The sequence below is a fragment of the Brienomyrus brachyistius genome, chromosome 2, assembly GCF_023856365.1.
Source record: "Brienomyrus brachyistius isolate T26 chromosome 2, BBRACH_0.4, whole genome shotgun sequence".
Taxonomy (NCBI): Eukaryota; Metazoa; Chordata; class Actinopteri; order Osteoglossiformes; family Mormyridae; genus Brienomyrus; species Brienomyrus brachyistius.
The window spans coordinates 29,487,224-29,511,207 of record NC_064534.1 but is presented as its reverse complement, the minus strand read 5'-3'; the positions used below and the strand labels follow the sequence as shown (position 1 = coordinate 29,511,207).

The 23,984-nt window shown below is 41.9% G+C and overlaps 2 protein-coding genes and 1 long non-coding RNA gene across 6 annotated transcripts; 1 reads left to right on the top strand and 2 right to left on the bottom strand.

Annotated features, from left to right (window-relative positions):
• Positions 1–5,013: 5,013 nt before the first annotated feature.
• On the bottom strand, positions 5,014–9,927 carry plk2b (polo-like kinase 2b (Drosophila)). The gene is made up of 14 exons (XM_049003825.1): positions 9,707–9,927; positions 9,340–9,447; positions 9,125–9,241; positions 8,738–8,867; positions 8,421–8,604; positions 8,025–8,223; positions 7,761–7,908; positions 7,499–7,581; positions 7,248–7,377; positions 7,056–7,136; positions 6,722–6,881; positions 6,322–6,451; positions 6,069–6,179; positions 5,014–5,861 (listed from the first exon to the last, which is right to left on the bottom strand). The coding sequence occupies exons 1-14, from the start codon at positions 9,896–9,898 to the stop codon at positions 5,670–5,672; spliced, it is 1,965 nt and encodes a 654-aa protein (XP_048859782.1). The 5' UTR covers positions 9,899–9,927; the 3' UTR covers positions 5,014–5,669.
• LOC125727161 (uncharacterized) lies at positions 7,858–12,486 on the top strand. Of its 2 annotated transcripts, none has more exons than XR_007388583.1 (2): positions 7,858–7,981; positions 11,628–12,486. It is a non-coding gene; the product is annotated as an uncharacterized LOC125727161 (long non-coding RNA). The 2 variants fall into 2 exon arrangements; XR_007388584.1 differs by lacking the exon at positions 7,858–7,981 and adding an exon at positions 10,916–10,975.
• si:dkey-190g11.3 (uncharacterized protein LOC567059 homolog) lies at positions 12,230–21,211 on the bottom strand. Of its 3 annotated transcripts, XM_049003835.1 has the most exons (7): positions 21,121–21,211; positions 20,380–20,565; positions 16,491–16,550; positions 15,809–15,913; positions 15,299–15,439; positions 14,238–14,288; positions 12,230–12,752 (listed from the first exon to the last, which is right to left on the bottom strand). In XM_049003835.1, the coding sequence occupies exons 2-7, from the start codon at positions 20,545–20,547 to the stop codon at positions 12,546–12,548; spliced, it is 732 nt and encodes a 243-aa protein (XP_048859792.1). In that variant the 5' UTR covers positions 20,548–20,565; positions 21,121–21,211; the 3' UTR covers positions 12,230–12,545. The 3 variants fall into 3 exon arrangements, with proteins under 3 accessions (XP_048859792.1, XP_048859803.1, XP_048859813.1); XM_049003846.1 differs by lacking the exon at positions 14,238–14,288; XM_049003856.1 differs by lacking the exon at positions 16,491–16,550.
• Between the last annotated feature and the right edge of the window lie 2,773 nt (positions 21,212–23,984).

Genomic DNA, 23,984 nt, shown 5'->3' with positions numbered 1-23,984 from the left:
ATATTTGGCATAGACCTTGTGATTCTGTTTAAATTTTTGTGGTTTCATGGTTGGTTCAGCCCCCCTGTGTCAAATGTATGGGGAAAATATTCAAATCCTGTTGGTAGAAAACAATGTGAAATATGTGCATGATTCTTAAGGTTTTTTTCCCTCTAACCATTAAGCGGAGGGAACAGCCGCGGCGACTCATGCCAACCGCCGTTAAACAGTGACATATCTTCCCAAACTCACACTGCTCTTATTTTGTTAAAACAGGCGACATTCCTTAGGATTTAATTCTTCCAGGCTATCTGAACTGCAGAAGTAAGGAAGGTCTCCCTCTCCGCACCCAAAAACTCGTTATTCTCCTGGAGCTCCTGCTTTCTGGAGTCCTGCCCTGGCAGGCCTGAGATCAGCCTCCTGTCCTATGAGTACTAAAAGCATCTGTTTTTTAGGGCTGGTTAGCCCACTTTGCCCCATGAGTAAGTCCCATTCAAACCCGAGTAGAGAGAAAGAAAATCAGTCATAAAATTAAGGTCAGAGTCAATATTTAATGTAAAGAAGGCAGACTGTCTGGTTTGAGCTTTACCGTGTGACCCAGTATAATGCAAATGAAAATCAAACTGCAGCTGATCAATCAAAATCAAACACTCATGGCAACCACTTGTAAGTATTTCCACAACAGTGAATCTGTATGAGATAACGTGGGACTCTTACGCCCTTTAAAGTTAATATTACAGGAAGCTATATACCTGTAGCTATATATGGATCTGAAGGTAGGTAGGCTCTCTGTAATTAAGTAATGAAACTGACAGCTCCAAATCCCTAAAAAAGGTCAAATGTATAAAAATAGTTCTGTAGAAAGTTAAAAATATATCATTTAAAATATCTCTAAATATATCACATACATTTCTGGACCCCCACAACCCTGAATATAGGATAAGCAAGTTCAAAAAATGGAATGATGGATGGATTGATGGAATATCAAGTAAATGATGGCGATATTTTAAATCAATGAGCTACTGATTTATTTCATAGATATGGTCTGAAAGGGAGCCTTAACATGTCTCCATGCCACCGTAAACCTTTTTCGAACTCAAGACAGACAGTGTCCTCATAAAATTACTATCTGTGAAGGAAAACCCATGAGATGAGCTAATGCATCCCGCATAACCGCAAACATGACATCATCTTGTCTCCACCATCTTGCCACAAATGTACAGACTGACACAAGTTCAAAAACATTCGCTATGACAATCATTTCATCTGAGAAGATTAGTAAGCAAGCTTCGAAAGAACATTTTTGTTTATGTCTGATGTTCAGGCAAGGTTTCGATAGATCTCCACACACACTGCTCATGGTAGTACGACTGCCAAGCACACAGCCTTATAAAGGTCCAGACAAAGGATGATCTGCTATAAACTGTACTGCCACACAGCTGATTTTTCAGTCTGAGGTCCTTCTACCTACCTCTGCTATTTCCTTTTCTCATCCCTAATACTCAACACTATACTGAAGCTTTTTAATCATGTTCATAGGCATGAATATGTACATATACACAGACTAATATACCCTACTTCACTGGAGGGACGCATTTCCAAATCTCGCTCCATCATAAATGCTATTCAAATCAGTCACACCAAGCTAAGATGATTATCATAAAGGTGAAATATATAAAATAAATACAAAATGTATCCTTATATATACATAACACTTTATGTAAACACATTACACATTCTGTATGGAATGAGGATAATGCAGAAGTATGGTAGGAGTCTTTGGAGTATGGAGGACTGTTGGTCATGTATCTTTGGCATATTCTGCTAATTTTAAAACTACTTATACTGGTCAAGGTTGAAGGGACCTTTAGTACGTTTCACAGCTTTGAAGTGATTCTTGTCAATTGCAGGGCACATACCTGCATGCATAAGGAGAACATGCAAAGGCCATACACACTGGCCATATACGGGACTCGAACCATAAACCCAGGAGGCTTGCAGCAACGCTGCTACCCACTGAGCAACCCTGATGTTCATAAAACATATTATAGATATCCATTCACCCATCCACTTGTTTTCCATATCTGAATATCCAGTGCAGGGTTTGGTTGAGCCTCAGGCACTGGGAACAAATCAGAAGACATCTTGGATGGGATATTAGTCCACTGCAGGACACAAACACTAAGGGCACATGACACCTACAGTACAATCCACCATGCTTTTTGTGGACAATCCTGTTTTACAGATGGCAATTCACTTACATTAAGCTCCTTCAGGACTTTTAGGTTTCAGAATTATGGGCTCTGGTTGATGGCCAGTCATTGGAAATTGTTTCTAATGCGTGATTTTGCCTCACTGACAGTTAAACCACCCACACAATTGGGAAATGATGACTAAATCTCATTATCATTTGTTATTTTGTGTGCTTTGATTATGAGTATGGATAGAGGGAGTCCATACAATCTTTCCTGGCCCATTTGAGCATGATAGCAACACGAAATATGAAGGACAAAAGGCAAGAGTACTGCCACAGATAAATTAGGCAAAGTACGGGGAACATTTGGGGATATTGGGAGCAGATTTCAATATGCCTGCATTCGCTGGCTAAGTCTGCATTATTTCTTAACAAACCCATGGTGCCAGTCCTCTAACATGTAGCATAAAAATGACATTGACTGCTGGTGCGATCTATTCACATGTGTGAACAATGAATCACGCCAGCTATAGTGTTAGTGTATAGTGTTATTTTTTAGAAGACATCCTGCTTTAAAAATCTGCTGCAAACAGGGTTTGCTGCTTTAGTTTCCCTGAAAGAGATGCAAATTAGTCAAATCAAGGGAACAAGCCAGTGATTTACATTTTCTTTGTATCGCCACTAAGAAATGAGGTCATATAAATGATAATGTTAATATTAATAGGTAACACTTTGCATTAACTGCACCTTCATAACGCATTCATAGAACATTCATAAGCAGCATGTAAGTATACCTTAACATATCTTAAAGCATTGCATTCATATTGCTTTCAAAGTACAAGACATGAAACCTGTAATATACATTAATAACAAACATAATCATATAACGGGGCAGCATGGTGGTGCAGTGGTTAGCACTGTTGCCTCACACCTCAGGGACCCAGGTTCAAGTCTCTGCCTGGGTTACATGTGTGCGGAGTTTGCATGTTCTCCTCATGTCGTTGTGGGGTTTCCTCCGGGTACTCCAGTTTCCCCCTACAGTCCAAAGATGAGCTGAGGCTAATTGGATTTGCTAAATTGCCCGTAGGAGTGCATGTGTGAGTGAATGGTGTGTGAGTGTGTCCTGCGATGGGCTGGCCCCCCATCCTGGGTTGTTCCCTGCCTCGTGCCCATTGCTTCCGGGATAGGCTCCGGACTCCCCGTGACCCAATAGGATAAGCGGTTTGGAAAATGGATGGATGGATAATCATATGAGGTAGGTTTTGCTTCATATTTACCGTCATAATGCATTCATAGAACATTCCTAAGCAGCATGTAAGTATACCTTATCTAATATATGCTAGGATGTTGTGGTATATTTACAGACTGCTTATGAGTGTTCTGTGAATGCATTATGAAGACGTAGTGAATGTTCTACGAATGCATTATAAAGGCATTATGCCGGTGCAGTTAATGTAAAGTCTTACTATTTATTAATGTATATTAAAGCTGTTATGTTAGCATATTAAGATATATTTACATGACACATGAATGCTTTATGAATGCATTATGAAGGTGCACTGAATGTACTTCAGGTAAAATATTCTTCTGACAATGGCAATGTAATGATTTTTTTAATAGAATAAACTATGGGGTCGGATGTGGACATCTTGGATAATGACAGACTTATTGATCTCACTGCTTTGTAGCTCCTCATGTTCTTAGCTGTGACCATGGGATGCTGGGCTCGTTTTCTATTACGTCGAAGTCGAAGGTGGTTAAACATGGAGCCGATGAATTTGCCTTCACTTCGCAAAGTGTGCGAATTTCTGAAGAAATGAAGCGAGCTAAGAAATGTGAATTAAACGTCGAAAAGTTCATAAACTTGTAAATGAAACAAATGCAGAATGCTGGTTTAATAAAGAATATGTGTGATTGAATTGAACCGACCAGTACTCCTAGGCCAGTCACTGACATGCTCTGTAATCATTCTGAGAATTTTGGCACTGGTTCACACAGTATACAGAAACGTTTCATTTCCTGACAGAGATGCCACTAACACATAAGTGGATATTTCCCAGCATAACAGAGCAGAGAGTCATTCCTTAGGCTCCGCTGCACCCATGAGAATGAAACTGGGGCACGTGTTAGCAGCAGGAGTGTCTAACTACAGCCAAATACTTTAGCGTGCCTCCCGGGCAGGAGCACTTTCTGCTTACTGCCTCTGACGTGGGGAGATGCGCAGAGGGGAACCGGGGAGTGGGAGGAGATGGGGACTTGGCCAAGAGTCGCATCTGCGAATATCATCTTTCAGCTAAATGAGCTGGAAAAAAGGTTTTGGGTTTGAATTAATGTTGTCAGCCCCAAAGTCCTCGCACCAAAAACCACAGGACTTACCCTTAAAAGATGTAATGCATCATACTCAAAAGGTCTGCGCTATCATTCTGTTCAAAATCAGACAACCAGGTTGGTGTGTGTGCTAAGGTTAAAGGCAAAATATTGTTTTTATAATATTTAGATAACTTTGATTTTAACTAAAAATCTAAATCCACTGAGAAACTTCACGTACTGCAAACCACACTGCACACAGGGTGGCTAAATATCACGATTGTGTGTCGGAGATTGGGTCACTGTGCCCAAATGGTTTTTGGCGCATGTTTAATTTTGCTTTCATCTGTACCAGAGCACTGACTACCAAGTTAAGATAGTAAGATGAAGGGCTATGTTGTTTATGGGAGAGGGGGGAGAAGCTCACAGCCATGTCTCTCTTGAGGTCAGTCGTTTCATTGCAGGAATGACCACAAAATGTATGTGTAAATGGTATACCTGTGTGTAGGGGCGAGAGGGAACCACTCAAAAGGTTTCATTTATTTAAAAAACTGGTACTTTATTAAATAAATAAATACTTCACTTTGTCCATAAGTTACTTTTGTGTATCACAGAAAGTATTCCTCCATGCAATGCCCGGCCCAAGACATGGCCAGGCAGTATGCATTGCAACAGTGTCCGCATGTCCAGGAGAGGGGACATCCCTCCCCAGCAAGACGAGATTGGCCCCGTCAGCTGTACAGGTGCTCTGCAGAGATGCTCCACTACTCACTGTCCACATGTCCAGCTCTGGTGGGTCAGATTTCATAACCCCATTTGTATTCCTCTTTAAAAATGCCAGTCTGGAGCCAGCCCAGGATTGGCCTTCATCGTCATGCCCTTCCGCTTGCACTTTTCGTACCTCAGGTCACATGACTTTCCATTTTCCATACTGCTAACACAGCCAAGTCCACCGTCACTTTCTTTACAAGCACTTTCTGTATCGCCTAAACCATTCCCTTCCAGAGACACTTCAATTCAGCAGAACGTACGAGGCATATTCCTTCCCGTTTCGCATGTCCGGATGCCTTAAATGTTCTTTCACAGTTCCATCTCTGTAGTGGTGTTTTCATGGCGCACTCTCTCCTGTCTGTCTATTTGTCTGCGCTCGTGTTGGTCCTTCGGGCTAAAGTTTCTCCTGCTGCGCAGTTCAGTTGCATCTCTGCAGGAGCATGTTCAAGGCGTAATCCAGGCGGCCGCGCAGCTCCGCCGAGCAGCCGTAGGTCAGCAGGGTGCTCAGGCGGAACGTGCTGGAGACACGCTCTTTATTGATGTAAGTCAGCAGGTAGTCTCCTTGCCGGTGGCACATGATGACCTTGGTGTGGTCATGGTAGAAGTTCACCTGTTAATTAAAATATGCACGTCAAGATAACATTCGCCTGGGAGGCCACACAGTTTGAATATCAGGCCGGCAAGACGACTAATTGGTTCTCCTGTGCAGTGTCAGCAAGGACAGGCATGGTGCACCAGGGTGGGGTCAGTAGTACCGTCTAGTCTTTACAGGTCATACATCAGAGTTATGGATAAGGGAATTAAAGTCCACAGCTACCTGGAAAGTGCCATCATTGAAGAGCATCATCAAAGCGCGATCTGACTTGAGCCACTGCAGCAGGTAGAGCCTGGGCTGAGAAACGTCTGTCGTGCTGGTCATATCACCACCCTGATTTCAAAAGGGGAGAGAAATCAGAGAATGTCCCACGCAAATGGGAAGCATAACTAAACGGGGGGGGGGGGGGGGGGGGGGGGGGGAGGGGGAGAGACAGGAGGTAACAGAATGGTCAGTATGAAACAGGCACACTTACATCCATCAGGTTCTCCTCCATGTAGTGGGCAAAGTACTTGAGGATAGTGACCTGGCTCTTAAGTGTCTCTGGGGCATCGGAACAGGAAAAGACGGAGCACTGGCCGAGCTCAGCGTAGTAGTGGATGGTCCTTGGCGAGCAAAGACAAAATGGAGGGGAGAGCGGGAAGTCAGCCTTAAATGTGACATTGTAAATGGTAATATCTAGGACATGGCAAGTCATTCAGCCACTAAGCACACAAAACTGATTTCCCATCCCACGCATGACCAAATAACTTCAGCTAAATGGCGAAGCAGTACATGCACTAGGAAAAATACAGGATTTATAAAATCTGAGACCGTAGCCATTTCCTGAAGCGTTAGCAGCAGAAAAGAACAGAACGGCTGACAGGGTGACCTACTTGTTGTCAGCCAGAAGGCTCATGTGTGTACCATTGTTGAAGAGCACGCCCACGGCATGGTCTGACATCTGGTAGCCGAAGCCATACTTGTTGGAGTAGTCCACCCACTTTGTGACCCACTGGAAGTTGCCGCCGAAAGTCTCTTTTGGGATATCATCAGCTGGAAAAGCATAATACAGGAAATGAGTACAACCATCCCAGATTTAAGGGACTCTTGAGATTACTTGTAGCAAAGGCCTATCCTAAAAGAAAGATTCCGATCATTAAAACAAAAACATTTATCCAAGATGATATCTACAAATTGCAAGTATGGTAATATAACCGGATATCTTACCTTCCGGCATGTTTTCAAGACAACTTCTCAGGACATTAGCCACAGAGTCAGCCACACTGCCCATGGTGCCGTCTTCCAAGCCTGGAAACAAAAGGACATCATCTCAGTCTATCTTCCCCAAATGCACAAAGGCAACCAGCCAATCGCTGATACAAATGGCCAGACCACACAGAGAAATCCCTTCCAACTTACATTCACTGCTGCTGCTGCAACTGCCAAGGCTGCCCCTCACAATCATGCGAATTGTGTCTCGGATTTGTGGTGCGTTATCCGTTGCTGTGGCAACAGGCTGAGTAGTGACAGGCGCAGGGGACTTCCCGTCCTGCATGGAAGGAAGGACAGACAGGAAAATGGTGAGAAACATGGGATCAGTCTGTTCCATTATGTTACTGTAGATTGCCACCCTGCCCCCCCCCCCCCCACAGCTCATTTGTGCTTCTCACCTCTTGCCGCTTCTGGCTAATGGCAGTTTTCTTCAGGTCGTGGCGTAGCTTGTAGATTTCTTCTTCCTCTTTGGTCACCTTACCTGTTTGAGGCAGGTCAGAGCAACACATTATAGGGTAAACTAGCCAACTGCAGCAACCGTAGACCGTAACCGTCAGTGGAAAAAAAAAAAACTTCAGAAAAAGCCACTGACAGTATGTCTCAGTGGTTACAATTTTAGAAAGAGCTTCCCGAGAGGATTCCTGTGATTCAGACACTCACTTATATTGTCGTAGTACTTCGCCTTCTCCTTCTTGCTCCCAAACAGGGCGGCAGCTGCCCGCTTAAAGAAATTCTTTGCGGGACTGGACAAGTGGAAATCGGGGACCGTGTGGCAAGAGCTGGACGGCAGACGCTCGGGTGTGAAGCCCTGCAAGAGGCCATCAGAAATTTGTCAAGTGTGACCGTCGAGCTGGCGATTACTTCACCCGAGTGCCGATGAGGTGAACGCACGGACATGGCCGCACGGCACGAACACACACATACCTGGGTGAAAAACTCATGCTGCAGAATGGCTTCCAGGCTGGGCCGGTCCTCTGGGCTCTTAGATAGCATGTTAGCGATGAGCTGCTTGGCCGTGAAGGACAGTGAAGAGGGCAGGGTATATCTAGCTTCCCTAATACACCTGTACGTCTCCTTTAGGTTGGTGGTCTCAAATGGAGGCCTCCCAAGGAGCATTGTGTACCTACAGAGAGACACAGGCCACAATGACACTTCTGTCACCGATCTGCTGTTTTACCTCTATAGATGGCATGCATTAGAGGAAATCATGCCAACTCCAGGCTAAATGAACTGAATTAACTGAAAAGTCACAACTCAAAATTTATACGAGGGAATAAAAGTATTATTTGTTTAGTGAGAAAGGATGGCGTTAATACTCACATGACGCAGCCCAGAGCCCAGATGTCGGACTCACACCCATGTCCTTGTTTGTTCAACACTTCAGGAGAGAGGTAGTTGGGAGTCCCGCAGATGGTCTTGCGACGGTCGCCCAAGGGCTCCAGCTTGGCTGCCAGCCCAAAATCCCCCACTTTCAACTCCATTGTCTCATTGATGAAAAAGTTACCTGTGAAAATGCGAACAAATGAACAAAACCACTTTCATTCATCTACATGTGAAAACGGCAAAACAATGGGAAAAAAAAAATGTGATCGAATTACTCATCAGTTAGGAAGTAGCTGTAGACATGCATCATGTACCTAGCTTAAGATCTCTGTGAAGAATCTCTTGGTCGTGCAGGTACTTCATCCCTGATACGATCTGCCGCAAGAAGTATCTGACCTCGGGTTCCGTGAGTATTTTTCTGGCTTTCAGGATGTGAGCCAAGGACTATGAGGGATCGAAATACAGCAACTGAGGACATTTGTACATCCATACAGTCAGTCGATTCTGAGTCAATGTAATCTGTGCCACCTTTGCTGTACTACCGATTATGAACTAGACTCTGAACTGACAGATTCTGGTCTGTCATTTAAAATGCATTGCATTTTTGTCAGTAGAAGACAACTCATTCAAAAGGAATGAGGAAAAAAAAATGAGTAAATATTATGCTAAGATGTAAAGCTTTTCTTGAAAAGGCCACTCACCCGTCTGCTGCAGTATTCCAGCAGAATATAGATGTTTTCTTTATCCTCGAAGTGGTGGTAGAAGTGGACGACGTGTTTGTGCCGGAGAGCTCTATGAAGGTCAATTTCACGGTCAATCTGCCAAAGAAAGCGATCTATCATTAACTGACTTATCACTGGCTAAAGCAACGACACCCAGATACAACAGACCAAAACCAACATGGAGCGGCTCTTACCTTTTCCCGTTGGTGCGGCTTGGAGACACGCGCGTGAGGAATGATTTTTGCAGCATATATTCTGTTGGTGGTCAGGTCGGTCAGCTCGTAGCATTTGGCAAAACCTCCCTAAAAACCGGACAGATAACACGCCACGGTTATGTCGATTATCGCTGTATTATGAAATGCGATGGTTATAACTCAGCAGGTTGATCATATTTATGTTAACTCGTGCTCTTGTCAACGATTCAGGTCTTTAAAGCGTACTTGTCTTAATAGAATAAAATAAAAACACAATTAAAATGTGTTTTGTAAAAGGCGTTCTTTTCTGACGAAACCCGAGATTTTGTATGCTCCATTTTGTACATTTATTTCCAGGGCAATTTACCTTTCCCAGAACTTTTCCACGGCAGTATCGTCTCCCTGTCACGGAATCCGTGATGATCCTCGACATCTCAGCTTGGACGTGGCCAAGGTCCTCCGCTTTCTTTCTCTTAAACTCGCTGGATTTATTAAGGGTTTGCTCACACATCTTGTTGTTAGTCGCTGTCTGATAATTGGTATTCCTCAGTACATCCATTCCAAAACTCCCGTAGACCGGACTCAGAAACCGTGCGGAGAAGGTGCGCTCCCGTCTTTTATACGGCCGCGGCCGGCCCCTTTGTCTGGCCGTGTGACGTCAGCTCCTCCAAGGGATTCGCTCTTTCTGCGTCTCTGAATGAAAGCGGACGTAATCCTAGTGCATACAGAGAAACACTAAATATGCAGCCAAGGGGAACTGTTGAACACAAAACCTACATACTAAAATAAGTATAAAGAATATAAAATAATACTTAAGACACCCGTTAAGCCGGGTTAAGCCTCATTTGCTATAATAATAATAATAATAATAATAATAATAATAATAATAATACGTTAAATCTGTATATCAGAAAGAAATATTCCATTTAAATAAGTTGTGACATAGTGTGATTGGTTCCTAATTATGGTTTGTAAGTTTAAGAAAGCAGACAAGCGCAAAACTGTATGAGGGACACGCCACCGTGTGGTGGGTCATAGAACTGCTATTTTGCTTTGTACGTCAACCCTATACTATGAGCATCCAAAGAAATCGTGACACACTGAATTTGACATATGAGGGCCCCATTACTGTATTAGCTAATGTCCTCTGAGAATAATTACTTTTTTTTACACTGCTGTGCAGACACAAAATAATATTTTTCGACCCAAGAGAATAAGCTCTGAAATTACCCTTGATCCAAGTTTAGACACTCGAGCTGAAGCTTATCGCCATCTTGCGGTCAATGTGTTCTACTGCAGCCCACCTTGCGTTTGTCATTTTTCAGAAGGACCTGCCAAAGAACACAAGAGATACGTATATCAACATTTTAGTAAACTTCAAGAGTTGTCATTCTACGTAAATCTATCAACGAACTTAAAGACGAAATAGTGACGTTATGAAATAATTAAGAAATGAAAAATAACAATACTTACAAAAGATAGCGGAAACTACACGGAAGATAGCGAAGAGGCGTGTCGAGATATTTTGAGATCATAGGAAACAGCGAGCTGATATTGACCCCCAGTCATTTCAAAAGCCTGTCACAAGCCAGTTCAGACTAATTATACTTCGTAAAAGACATAAAGTAATCTCAAGGTATGTCTACTTTTGAATAATCCAAAAAATTATAAATACAAAAAATTGTAAATATGTAGTTAAATGAGTGACTCGAGAATATTTTACAAGCAGATAAGTGTGACTATAAAGGATATTTAGAAGTCAATTAAGAAAACAGCTGGTTACTGATGAATGATCTGATCTTATATAGGGCATTTATTATATATTTGGGTTACAGCATTTATGTTGCAAAATATAGTAACTGTTTGCAGAAAATGACTTACATCGTAAAATGATCGTGAGATGCAGCAGTCTGTAGGCAGCTTATCCTGCAATGCAATTACTTCACATTTGGGGTTTTTATATCCCAGTCCTACTCCACACATGGAGATTCTATGTTCTTGCTGTGCTGTGTGAGTTTCCTCATACAACCTGCAGACATGCCTTTAATATATATGCCCTTTGATGGACTTGCGCTCGGTCTTGGGTATTTCCCTGTTTTGTGCTTCATGCTGCTGGAAATAGGTTCCAAGTCTTAGACGCATGATTCTACACTGGATGTGTGTAGAAAACTTAATGCTTGTTTTTATTCTAACAGATACTAATCTAATGCTCTGGCGCACAATATCTGTCAGTAGATATTGCATGACCATCTAACATCTGTTGTAAATCTTTCCTCCCTTTGTCTTAGGTAATCACCGCATGCACATACAGACTGCCATCATACCCATGCCATCATTGTTACGGTGGGAGACTGTGGAGGCCTTGGCAGCAGCGGGTGCGATGTTCATGTCCATCATAATCTGCACAGGCATTTTCAGGTGCCGCATGAGGCCCCAAAGGCATCGCAGCAAGGAATTCATGGACGTACAGGGATTATATACCAGCAATATCGTGTATCAATCCAGGTCGCCTCCCAGCACGACTGTTCATCAGCACTATGAGATTCACTTGGAGGAAAAGCATGACGCGATTTATGAGAACTTCGGCAACGGCTTGGCGATCAACCAGCATACGGCGCCGGGCCTAATCAGAGAAGCTGGTGAGAGTCATGACTCTGAGTTAGAGGATCGCTCGAGGTATCTCAATGAGGCCGACAACATCTACTGCAACTACGGCGTCGCTTACGAGGAAAATTGCCGTTTTGATGAAGATTACATCTTCCCTGATGGACAGAGCTCAGCTGAGGAACCTTCCGAGTTTCACTGTGAGTAGAGAAGGTCCCATTGCCACTGAAGAAGCATCATGGACATAAGAAGCATTTGCAGAAAACGAAAAAAAATATCCACCATCTTAACAAGCACAATACAAAACCTTTATTTTGCTTAGGACCGCTATTTACTTTGTGTGACCATTTTGATTACACACTGACAGCTGTATTGAAGGGAAAATGTCTTACACAGAGCACCCATAACGTGACCCATGCAACAATTACACATGCCTTTGTACATGCCGGATGTGGATGTGAATACAGATAACAGTCAGGAAAGCGTTCTTGAAATAATATGATGTTACAAATATGTACTCAGCTTGTTGTTTTTGCTCTTAGTTTAGAGTAAATCCTGATCACAGGTCTGATTTGAGTGAAACAGCGCAGATGCTGTATAGGTTAAAAAGGGAGTTTTGCAGGTAGTGTGGATGGCTTCGACATTACAGGTGCAAGCCTGCGGATGCTGTCGATGTCGTAGGCCCAAACCTGGTCCAGCCCAGAGCCCTCAGTGGAAGCTGAGGGCCAGGTCGGGAAAGGAAAGCGACAGGCGATGACTTGTGACTCTCTGGGCAGTTCCTTTATTAACTTCTCCCCGAGCTCCTCCATCTACCAAGAAAGTTCACAAACAATCAATAAATCACCACATTTATTACGTTGCAATTAGTAAGAGATCTGTTATCCTATAGTTTAAACCACCTCAAGTAATTACATAACTAGATATCATGTAACTGTACAGTATTAAATAGAACTTAATTTAAAGCATAATATTCAGAATTTATGTATGACCATATCATTATTAATATTAATTAATTACATATACAGTTATGGGAAAAATTAAGAGAAGAAGAGAAGAGACTTGCTAAAGCCAGAAATGACCGTTATCTTATCCAACAGGTTATCATGAATCATAGGATGGCATCAAGCGACCTTTAATAGGAATGGGAAACAAAAAGTGCAGGTGTGAGGTGCACTGCTAAGACAGTGTGTATCAGGCTCCTGGAAGCAGGACTAAAGTCCCATAAAGCAAAGATCTTCATTAATGAGAAACAGAGAAGAACCAGGCTACAGTTTGCGAAATAATAATAAAAAAAAACATTATTCACAGATGCACACCCATAAATTGAGAAATGAGAGAAAAATTGTGTCGTGGTCTCTTAATTTTATCCGTGGCTGTATTTTTTTTTTTTATTCCAAATTCAAACTAAGTTTAAATACTTCAAACGTATGTTTTCATAAAATGTTTTCAGGGTTGCCAACCATGGTTAGCTGGCTGAATGAGATTTTCAATTTGAGAGTCTGCATGCACATGCACACGCTTTTACATGTATGAAACATATTGCTTTGTAAATTTTCTTTGTGCTTCGCAAAGTACCCCAAAGGCCTTTGATGCAACTAATTTTAGGATTATAATGGAATAATATAGATTTGCCGTAAGATTTTTTTCGTGAGAGTCTGAAACTGTGTCACGCCACATGTGTGAGAATTGGCAACCCTGTGTTTTAGTTAGTTTTGTTTCCTTAGCTTAGCAGAATCTATTTAAATAGAGTTATGGAATGTTTCCTTACTCTGTTTTGTGCTGTAAAATGTCTTTACTGTGAATACTTGTTCCATTTTTGCAGGTGACCTGGCACATTATTATTTTGCAATCAAGGATGTTTTAACCCATAAAATGTATTGTTCATATTAACAGGAGGTCTGGTTTAAAGATGGGAAAACACTTCGATTACTCTTTATTATATTGGCTACTATCTACTCAAAGGGTTCAAAATTATATTTTGTGGATCTTCTGGACACGTATCCTGACCAGAGGGAGGCGTATCACAGGGCTGCGGTAGATCCTGTACAGGATACCAGTTCGCATACACTCACAGACAATGGACAAGTTAGAGATACCAGCTAGTCTAACAATACGGAAGCCTCTGGAAACATGCAAACTCCACACACACAGAGCAGAGGTGGTACTGGAACATTTATACTCACTCTGGTGTGTGGCAACAGTGATACCTATTAAGTCACCATGCCATCCTATAAGTTGTTAGGAAAGTTTAAATAAAAGAAAATAAGTTCACTGTTGTACAGCAGTAGACTTACCACACCAGGGGCTAAAAATACCGTCACATTTCTAAACTTTGAAACATCACTCTGTGTAGAGAGAAACCACAACACCTTACTAAAACAGTGTGAATACATTTTATATTTAGATTTACACTTCAATGCAATATTGCCTTGAGAAGAGACATATTACAAACAAACTAAAACAATTATTGTAATGCAAAAATGAGAGTCGCATTAAAATAATCCAATACAACTCAGTATGTCCAAAACCTTGTTGTCTTGCAACAGTAAGAAGTTGTGCATGACAAGTGTAATGCATACATGAATGTTTTCAGTTATATGTTCTGAAGCTTTTCAAAGGGTCACTCTTTACCCCATAAGATTATACGAAGCACTGCATAAAACATATCTCGTACAGAAATGGTTTCCAGAAGTAGAAGATTTTTTGTGTGTGTATTTATGGGTATGTGCGTGAACAATAGCAAAGGTGAGACTGATATCGCTGGGGACACAATAATACAAACTTTATTTATGTGGGAGGGCGAAGGAAGTAAAATTAATATGGGGGGGGGACACGTCCCCCTGGTTCCTACGCCCCTGCTTGCATACAAGTGAGATATTATGTATCGTCTTTGCATGAACATACTAGTCACCAAAGTGAGAACGTGTTTCAGTGCAAACATGCGTCATGTTTCTGAAGTGATGCGTATTAATGTTTGGTAAAGCTTTACATTAACAGCACATTCATTATACATTCAACGAACATTTAGTGCACCTTCATAATGCATTCAAAGAATGTATATAGATGATTTACAAGCACCATGTAAATATACCTTAACATCCTAACACACCATAACAGTTTAATATACATTAATAACCAGCATTACATGATTATACAATTATAATGTTTGTTATCATGTCATTTTGCTTATTAGAGTATAATAGAGCTGTTAAGGTATGTTAGGATGTTACGGTATACTTACATGCTGCTTACGAATGTTCTATGAATGCATTATAAAGGCATTATAAAGGCATTATGAAGGTGCGGTTAATGTAAAGCATTACCGTATGTTTTATATAGTATGCAGTGGCCTTACCGTCCAGAAGTCTTTGCTGACAAAGTTGACCTGGGTAGGCGGGATCCCTTTCCATCTGGCCTTGCTTCTGGCGCATGCTAGCAGTATGGAGTTTATTTCAAAGCCTGTACATTGGAAGCCAGCAGAACAGGCCGCAAACACCTGCAGTCGCATTACAAAGGCAAAGATGTGGACAGAAATAATGTTACATGCAGGTCTGCGAGTGAGTATTCATCAGCTAGTTAAGTGATAATGGAACGACCGAACCATTCATTACGTGTGGAGGTATATAAGTTTTTCATTCTTTTCATTTACAATAAGCTGCCATTGGGGAGTAAGCCAGTCATCTAACAAGCGAAGTGTAAATTTTTTTCTCTGATCATTTTACTGAAGAATTTCATCAACTGTTTTTTTTTTTTTTTTTTATAAATGTGATTCAAGTTTGTTACTGAAATATTAAGATGAAAAAAAGCAGCTCATGGAAAGGGAAATGGAAGGTTTCCCGGGACGGTCCACTGTACATGCACTCACCAGTCTTCCATCACCTGACCCCAGATCTGCCAGCCTACCTCTTCGGCCCTCCAGCAGTTTCATGACATTTGCCGTTTGCTTTGCACTTGAAGGCAAGTAAGGGACCTGTATGACATTAAAGACATTAAACATATTTGTTGCTGTACATGCACCTGTGCTTCTGCTGTTGTATGTGTTTGTGTTGCTATTTAAAAATTGCCAAATTTACTCATACATACAGGGAAGGACATAAATGCAGGTCATTTCTGAGCACATGCTGGATATAACACTCGTTGCTTTCCTTACTTTAAAGTAAGTGTTCAGGACTCCATATGGCCACACCACTGAAACACCACTCGCCAACTCAGTTTGCTAAACACAGAGGTCTGCGTGCCATTTCCTGCTTGCAGAAACCCAGCCAGCAGACAGATAATGACTTCCGAAAAAAGTAGCAGCTAGCGGAGAGTAGATGAAAGGTAATATATGGCCACATTGTTCAGCGTAGGCATCAGACCCCCAGCAGCTATAAAACTAATAGAACACTTAGATCGGGCCTGGCCTCCCCTATAAAATTGCCAGAAGAATTGAATTAGTCAATGTATCAATATACATTCATTTTATTTATGATTAAAAGTGTTATCTGCCTTGCTGATTTAACCACATATACATTTAATTTGTGTTTGAAATAAGAATAAATACAAGCCTTAGACGTCCACCGACACCATGCTTCACTGGAAGCCGAGGGAACATTCCTGTCCTCTGTCTGGAGAATAGACAAACGATTATTGATCAGCATGCTTTGATTACGTGTTTTCGAAGCCTGCCTAGATGCCGTGCTTCACTGGGAGTCTGTGAGGCCTTCATACGTGGTTTCTGATTAGGCCACATTGACTAAACAGGTAGACTTGCATACAGATATTTTAGACTTGCCTGGAAGTCAGACTTCTCTGCACAAGACAGAATTAACTACCAATAACATAAATGCTCACGACTTTCACATGGTGTCAGGGCTGTTGGCTCTCAGTAATCATTCTTTGTCGCACTAAGCTAATGTTCACTTCATCCTAAAGACGTCCTTTGATGAAGGAAAGCAGAATTAACATATAAATAGCTGACCTACTAAAATTAAAACAAGACCTTTTTTGGCCATATTGCCAATTGTCCACAGTGTGCCTCCCCCATTTTAAAAATCATCATCCGCCACTGGTGCAATTTTAAATTCTGGATTTCTGATACTTGATACCTGAAATGCTTGCTTCAGGCCACATTTTCATTTAACGTAAAGCAAGAATGCATGGATAAAATGACATGAAAAGCACTGCAGATTTCCATTGAACATAACTTTAATTCCTCATAGACATACAACACAAACCAGGTCAGAAATAAAGCTCCCCTGTGACACTTGGGATTTCGCTGAAAAAGCTAAGCATGCATATGTCACGGGAGACGGCAGCGATCGCGGGCAGAGCGGCGATCGTGCGAGGCGAACGGGCAGGAAGCAGGCGGAAGTCGGGGTAAACTGGGGGTTTATTCCACAAACTGGGAGCAGGAGACATGAAACGCCGACTAACATCAATGACGGACGAAGGACTCAGGTAAGACACGGACTGAAATACACAGGACTGATTGAAAATAATCAGACACAGCTGGGTACAATCGGGAAAGAACACGTGGGTAATCCGGGGGCGTGGCACACACGAGGAGCCGACGAGCAGGGCATGACAGCATATACATGTATTAAATTTCCCATTAGCTGCATCAGCTACTTTCTGCTAAATTGCAACACTGTATCATTTTCTGGCCAGAATCCTCCAATTAAATGACCTACTTCAAAACAGCCAGTACTTGTGAGTGATACACCTACCTGCAACATCTTAAGTAAATGAATGAGCAACAAATGATGGCAATGTGTGCAAATGTCATACTAGTGACAGCAAAGGTCATCTACAGTAAACAGATGAATATGTCCCTTTAAGAAGTTGTGCTTCCCTTTCGCGAGGCTTTGTATACTGTCAGAAAATGAAAAGAATGTTGAGTCATACTATTTCAATACTCTGAACTGAAGGGCAAAAATTATTTGTTTTTTTCTGAAGCAACAGCTGCTGTTTTTGGGGCAGGTGGGTGTTACACGCAGTGTTACATGGGCCTGACCACTGGTCTGCATGCATGTTTTATACCTTCTGTGCTGAAAAACTTGCACTGCAATCGAAACAAACATGCCTCTTTGTAATAAGTATGAAAACTTTCACACATACATAGATAACAGCGGCAATGTGAAATGAGTAGCCTATTCTTTCACACTCCTGTCAAAGATTAGACCACATCTGTATTCCTAGGTGATGCTAATTCTCTGTAAGGACTAGAGAAAATGCTGCACATCTGACATTTGTAGTTAGACCTGCATACCATTAGATAGGCAAAATATGAATATTATACAGTCTTAGGAAAAAGAAAGTACACCCTCTTTTAATTCTATGCTTATATTTATCAGAGCCTAAATAACAATTGTGCACTTTTTACCCACTTCTATAGACAAACAAGTACTGTATAACTTCCAATGACTAAAAAACAGATTTCAATACGTTATCCTTTTTTCAAAAAGCAAACCACCATTCAGAAAAAGTAAGTACACCGTGTAATTCAGTAACATTCAGTACAATCTTTAGCAACAACTTATTCTGTATGTTAACCAATTTCTCACATCACTTTTTAGAAGTTGTGGCACAGTATAACATCGCTTCAGCCCATTGATGTTTGAGGGCATTCATTTATGCCCGGCACTCTTAAGATTCTCCCACGGCATATCAGTAGGGATAAGGTCTGGACTTTCACGTGACCATTCCAATACCTTGATTTTTTCTTCCATTTTAGTTCAGATGTTGATTTGCTGATGTGCTGGGGAGTGCTGATGTGTCACTGTCCTGTTGCATGACCCAGTTTGAAACAAGCTTTAGCTGTAGGACATATGGCCTAACATTGGTCTCAAGAATATTTAAGTATAAATTGGAGTTCACGACAGTCTCGATAACTGCAAGTTTCTCAGGTCCTGTGGCTGCAAAACAAGCTCAAATCATCACCCCTCCAGCAATGTGCTTAACAGTTTGTGGGAGGTGTTTGAGGTGGTAGCTGTTTAACGACAAACACGGTGCTCTGCATGGTCTGATCAAAAATTATCACCTTAGTTTCAGTCTAAAGAATATTATCCAGAACTTTCCTGGCTTGTTCAGATGCAATTTTGCACAACTAAGTCATGTGGCCATATTCATATTGGAGAGAGGGGGCTTTTTCATGCCCACCCTTACATGAAAGCCATGCTTAGCCAGTCTTTTGAGGCCTATAGGTCATGTGATCTTGCTGTATGGGATTTTCTGAACCCATTTGCATCAAAAAGCCTGACCCTGCACTGAATTTGCTGGGATGCCCACTCCTGGAAAGGCTGCCAACTGTCACGAAGGCTCTTTATTTGTAAAAGCCCTTCTGACTGTTGAATGGTAAATTTTGGAATGTTTGGAGATTGCTTTATAATCCTTCCCAGATTGATAAGCAGCAACATTGCTTCTCAGAAGTGATGGCTGATATCTCCAGAAGGGGCTCCAGAGCCCCAGAACTGCCAAACCTTCTGTTTAAGGAGGTAATCACACTTATTGACGATTAACTAATCTTGTGCACCAGGCTACTCAAATTAATTGAGTTTGAAGCAGGGAGGGTTTAGGTCACATAAGGTGCATCGGTTTTTCCCCATAGTTTCATACAACCCCCAAGTTTTCCCTGTAAGTTGGAGGACCTCCTAGATGTAGATTAAGGTCATACCCAGGATGAAGCAATTGTAGGTTAAGGGCCTTGCTCAACGGCCCAACAGAGCAGAATCACTCTGGGCATTCATGGGATTTGAACCAGCAACCTTACAGTTACTGGCACAGAGCCCAGGATGCCTTGAATTTTCTGTTGTTATAACTGCTTGAGAAGGTTACAGTACTTTGATGGATCAAAGATATATTTTCTTGCTAATAAAATTACTCAAATGGTGAACATACTGTAAATTTATTTGTTAGCAAATAATATTGAGTGTATTTTAATAACTGTTAACAGGAAAATGTAGAAAACTTCAGTGTGTGCAAAAACTTTTGACTAGTTGCATATTTAGAGAGAAAAAGGTAAAGGAGAGTAAAAGGTAATCTGTGAAAACTGCATAGGAGAGTTGGGGGGATTATGACATCTGATTTCCAGTTAAAACTTGTCAACTGAATGTCTCATGTTTGTGAATCAATTATCAGATAGATAGATAGATAGATAGATAGATAGATAGATAGATAGATAGATAGATAGATAGATAGATAGATAGATGCCAAAAGAAATTTAGGCAAAGGGACTACTTTAAGGAATTCATTTTTCTTTAATACTGCTTTGCCTCATTCTACTTCATTTCATATACTGTAACATATCTGCAGGAAAAAAACAATGTAAAACCTAGTTTCCAGAAACTGTACCATATAACTAAGCCTACATCTGCAATAATGTGAGCTGAAATTACATGATGGGTTACACTTTGAGGCAACTTTGAGCTTCACACAAAGCAAGCACACAAAATGTACCTTTAACCTCATGGGCACCTTTCGAAAGCCAGGCAGCACGAACATTGTCCACAGGCCGTAGGAGGCCGTAAGAACAGCTCCGCCCAGTGCGGCTAAGAGGGAATTATCCCGGTAATGGGGCAGGAACCAGCCAGGGTCCTGAAGGATCACCTCGATGGAATCCTCCATGTTACACTGTGCTTGTACCTGTGATATGACACAATCACACTAAATGATAGCATTTAGTGCTGTTTTAACTTTGCATTTGCATAGTAAAAGCTGTACTCCGTTACTTTTCCCTAAATGAAAAGCCTAAAGATGAGAAGTTCCTAACTACTCTACAACGAATCAAAAATCTTCAAATCAAAAATAAAAAAGTGAAAATCGCTGGGCAACTAAAACTCACAGCCTGGCCTAAACAAGAGTCATGTCCAGCAGAGGTCGCGATAATGTTGTTTCTTACAAAACTTTCTCGAAAACGCTGAATTTTAAGTTTATACGTCCAAGTTGTTTATTATTAACCTGCTAGATTTAAAGTAAATGTATGGCGCACAGACAGCAGATAAGAAGTCAGGCCTGTCACGTTATCTTACAGCGTTCTGCGAAGGCGTGTTTGCAGCATATAGGTTGCAGTTTTTCACAGAAACGATTTTCCTGTCTTTATCTTACATATTTTTCATTAAACTGCAAGCAAACGGATTGTTTTATAAAATGCATCTATGCTTAGAAATGCAGATATATTTAACGAGTAGCATTACGCACCTACAACTCCGACTGCTGACAGTTCAGCATGGAGGACTCACCCACCAATCCAGTTTCAGACCTTTTATTTACTTCCTCCCATGGTTGTAATATTAACCAGACAGGCGCGTGCTACAGGCAACGTGATTCAGCTAACCTGCACTTTGGGCACTGCCCGTCTGATTGAAACCCTATATTTAACGTGTCCCTTCCGAAAAAGTACTGTGGTATTATCATCAAAGCAAAAGCATAGTAGTAAAACCATGAATTTACCGCGGTAAAGATAGTTTACAGTTAGCGATTCGGGATCCCATTGAATTTATTTCTACAATGCAGTAACGTTAATATTGGTAAATGGTGGCATTTTGTTAGGTGTAATTTATTTTATTTATTTTCAAGAACGAATAATAGAACAAATTGACCATATGAACTGGTCCAACCCGGCTAATACAGCGGAAGGGGTTCAAAACAGCCGTTTCCAACACTGGAAGCCTATTTCCAAAACTCACTGTCAATCATATTGAAAATGCGTTTGTTAGACAAACAGTGATTTGTGGAAAAAAGTCATAAATGTATTTCAGGAAATTTGATTTGTGTGTGTATCATGTAGATAGTAGAAAAACGGGTTGTTTTTACACTTAAAGCTTATTAACAGTGAAAACATCCTGCTAAATTCCTGTGTCTACTTTATTTTGCACAAAATGTGGAAAAAAAATTTTTTTCACTGTTTATTGCCGTACACGTTACTGCACTACCTTGGCCGCCTGTATAACATGGTATGCTACATATAGTATTACAATGTATCTTCAGTTAAAATACAATGGTAATCCGTTAAACTTTTTGTATTGTACCATGGTAATAGCATGTTTTTAAATATTTTATACTCTGGTAATATAAGCTTATTTCAATGGTGTTTTACGTAGTTTACTCGAGTATCGTAATGATACAGCACTGAAATTAGACGTCATAATTACATGTACCATGAAAGAAATCATCATGTGTTTCAATGGCAAAACTATAGAAAACATTTTAATCAAAAATTGTCAAAAAGGCAGAAATAAATCTGTCCACATTTTAAATTGTGTCTGTATTTCAAACGGAGTTGCTAAATTGCCCGTAGGTGTGCATGTGTGAGTGAATGGTGTGTGAGTCTGCCCTGCGATGGCCTGGCCCCCCGTCCTGGGTTGTTCCCTGCCTCGTGCCCATTGCTTCCGGGATTGGCTCCGGACCCCCCGCGACCCAGTAGGATAAGCGGTTTGGAAAATGGATGGATGGATGGATTTCAAACAGTGTAATTAAAATGCAACAACGTAATTACTGACTGTGAGTTGCTTAGGTGAAATTACCAAATCCAATACAACTGAAATGATCGCACTCCAAAGTTTACAATACAGTTACTTGTTTGTGAAGGAACTATATTATTTATGCTTCTTGTCAATGCCATGAGTACTTGATAGTGCCACAACCCTTACTTGCTTATGCCTGAACTGTCCAGCAGGGGTCGTTGCGAGTCTTCTGACTCTCTCCTAATTCTCACCAGTCTTACTCGTTATCCGTTATCTGCATCGTGACAGCCCCTCGTTAGTTACTTGTATAAGTGCTTCCCAGTCCCATGTTCCCCAGTTCGGTCATTAACATCAGTCCTCCTGTTGCCTGTGCCCTTCCCAGTACTAGTATTTCCATTTTCGCACCTTGTAGTTTCGTTTGTTTTAAATAACACCCCTTTTAGTTTTCCTTACGCTTTCCCTCGAATACTTAAAAGTACTTCATGCTTCCAAAATAAAGTATTCGCGTGTCTAATAACCTCATTTAAATATTGGACAATGTTAAATTACATAGCTGGAATCAACAAATTAGGCAATAATACGTTTCAACAGACAATTTTCCATATTGCCTCTCCTGGAGCCGACACCTTATCGTGGTGGAGGGATTTGCATGTTCCAATGATCCCAGGAGCTAAGTTGCCTGGGGCTTTAGGCCCTTGGTAGGGTCACTCAAGGCAAACAGGTCCTGGATGAGGAACCAGACAAAGTGCGGCTCATTAGACCCTTTATGAGGAATATTAGATTTACGTTTTCCCTTGCCCGGACACGGGTCACCGGGCCACCCCCCTGAAACCAGACCTGGGGGTGGGGCTCGATGGTGAGCGCCTGGTGGCCAGGCCTACACCCATGGGGCCTGGGCGGGCACAGCCCGAAGAAGGAACTTGGGCTCCCCCTCCAATGGGCTCACCACCTGTAGGAGGGGCCAAGAGGGTCGGGTGCAGTGTGAGTTGGGCGGTAGCCGAAGGCGGGGATCTTGGCGATCCTCGGCTGCAGGGGACATGGGATGTCACCTCCCTGGCAGGGAAGGAGCCTGAGCTGGTGCATGAGGTTGTGAAGTTCCAACTAGATATAATCGGACTCACCTCAACGCACGGCTTGGGGTCTGGAACCAGTCTCCTTGAGGGGAGTTGGACCCTCTTCCACTCTGGAGGGGAGAGATGCCGGGCAGGGGTGGGCATACCTATTGCTCCCTGACTGGGCGCCTGTAAATTGCGATTTACCTCAGTGGACTAGAGGGTAGCCCTATTCACCTTTGGGTGGGGGGATGGGTCGTGACTGTTGTTTGCGCTTATGCACAAAACGACAGTTCAGAATACCCACCCTTTTTGGAGTCCTTGGAAAGAGTGTTGGAGAGCGCTCCTCCTGGGGACTCCCTTGTTCTGCTGGGGGACTTCAACACTCATGTGGGCAATGACAGTGAGACCTGGAGTGGCTGATTGGGAGGAACGCCTCCCCTGATCTGAACCTGAGTGGTGTTTTGTTATTGGACTTCTGTGCTCGCCATAGATTGTCCATGATGAACACCATGTTTAAACATAAGGGTGTCCATATGTGCACTTG

What these genes read in the sequence shown, in the direction of transcription:
- si:dkey-190g11.3 (XM_049003835.1), bottom strand. Translation starts at nt 20,547, where the DNA reads ATGGAGGATTCCATCGAGGTGATCCTTCAGGACCCTGGCTGGTTCCTG. An exon ending in AGGTGCCCATGAGGTTAAAG is followed by an intron (nt 16,551 to 20,379) that starts GTACATTTTGTG and finishes TCTATTCTCCAG; the next exon opens with ACAGAGGACAGGAATGTTCC. An exon ending in GGTGTCGGTGGACGTCTAAG is followed by an intron (nt 15,914 to 16,490) that starts GCTTGTATTTAT and finishes AATGTCATACAG; the next exon opens with GTCCCTTACTTGCCTTCAAG.
- plk2b (XM_049003825.1), bottom strand. Translation starts at nt 9,898, where the DNA reads ATGGATGTACTGAGGAATACCAATTATCAGACAGCGACTAACAACAAG. An exon ending in AGCATGAGTTTTTCACCCAG is followed by an intron (nt 7,909 to 8,024) that starts GTATGTGTGTGT and finishes GGCCTCTTGCAG; the next exon opens with GGCTTCACACCCGAGCGTCT. An exon ending in TTAGCCAGAAGCGGCAAGAG is followed by an intron (nt 7,378 to 7,498) that starts GTGAGAAGCACA and finishes CCTTCCATGCAG; the next exon opens with GACGGGAAGTCCCCTGCGCC.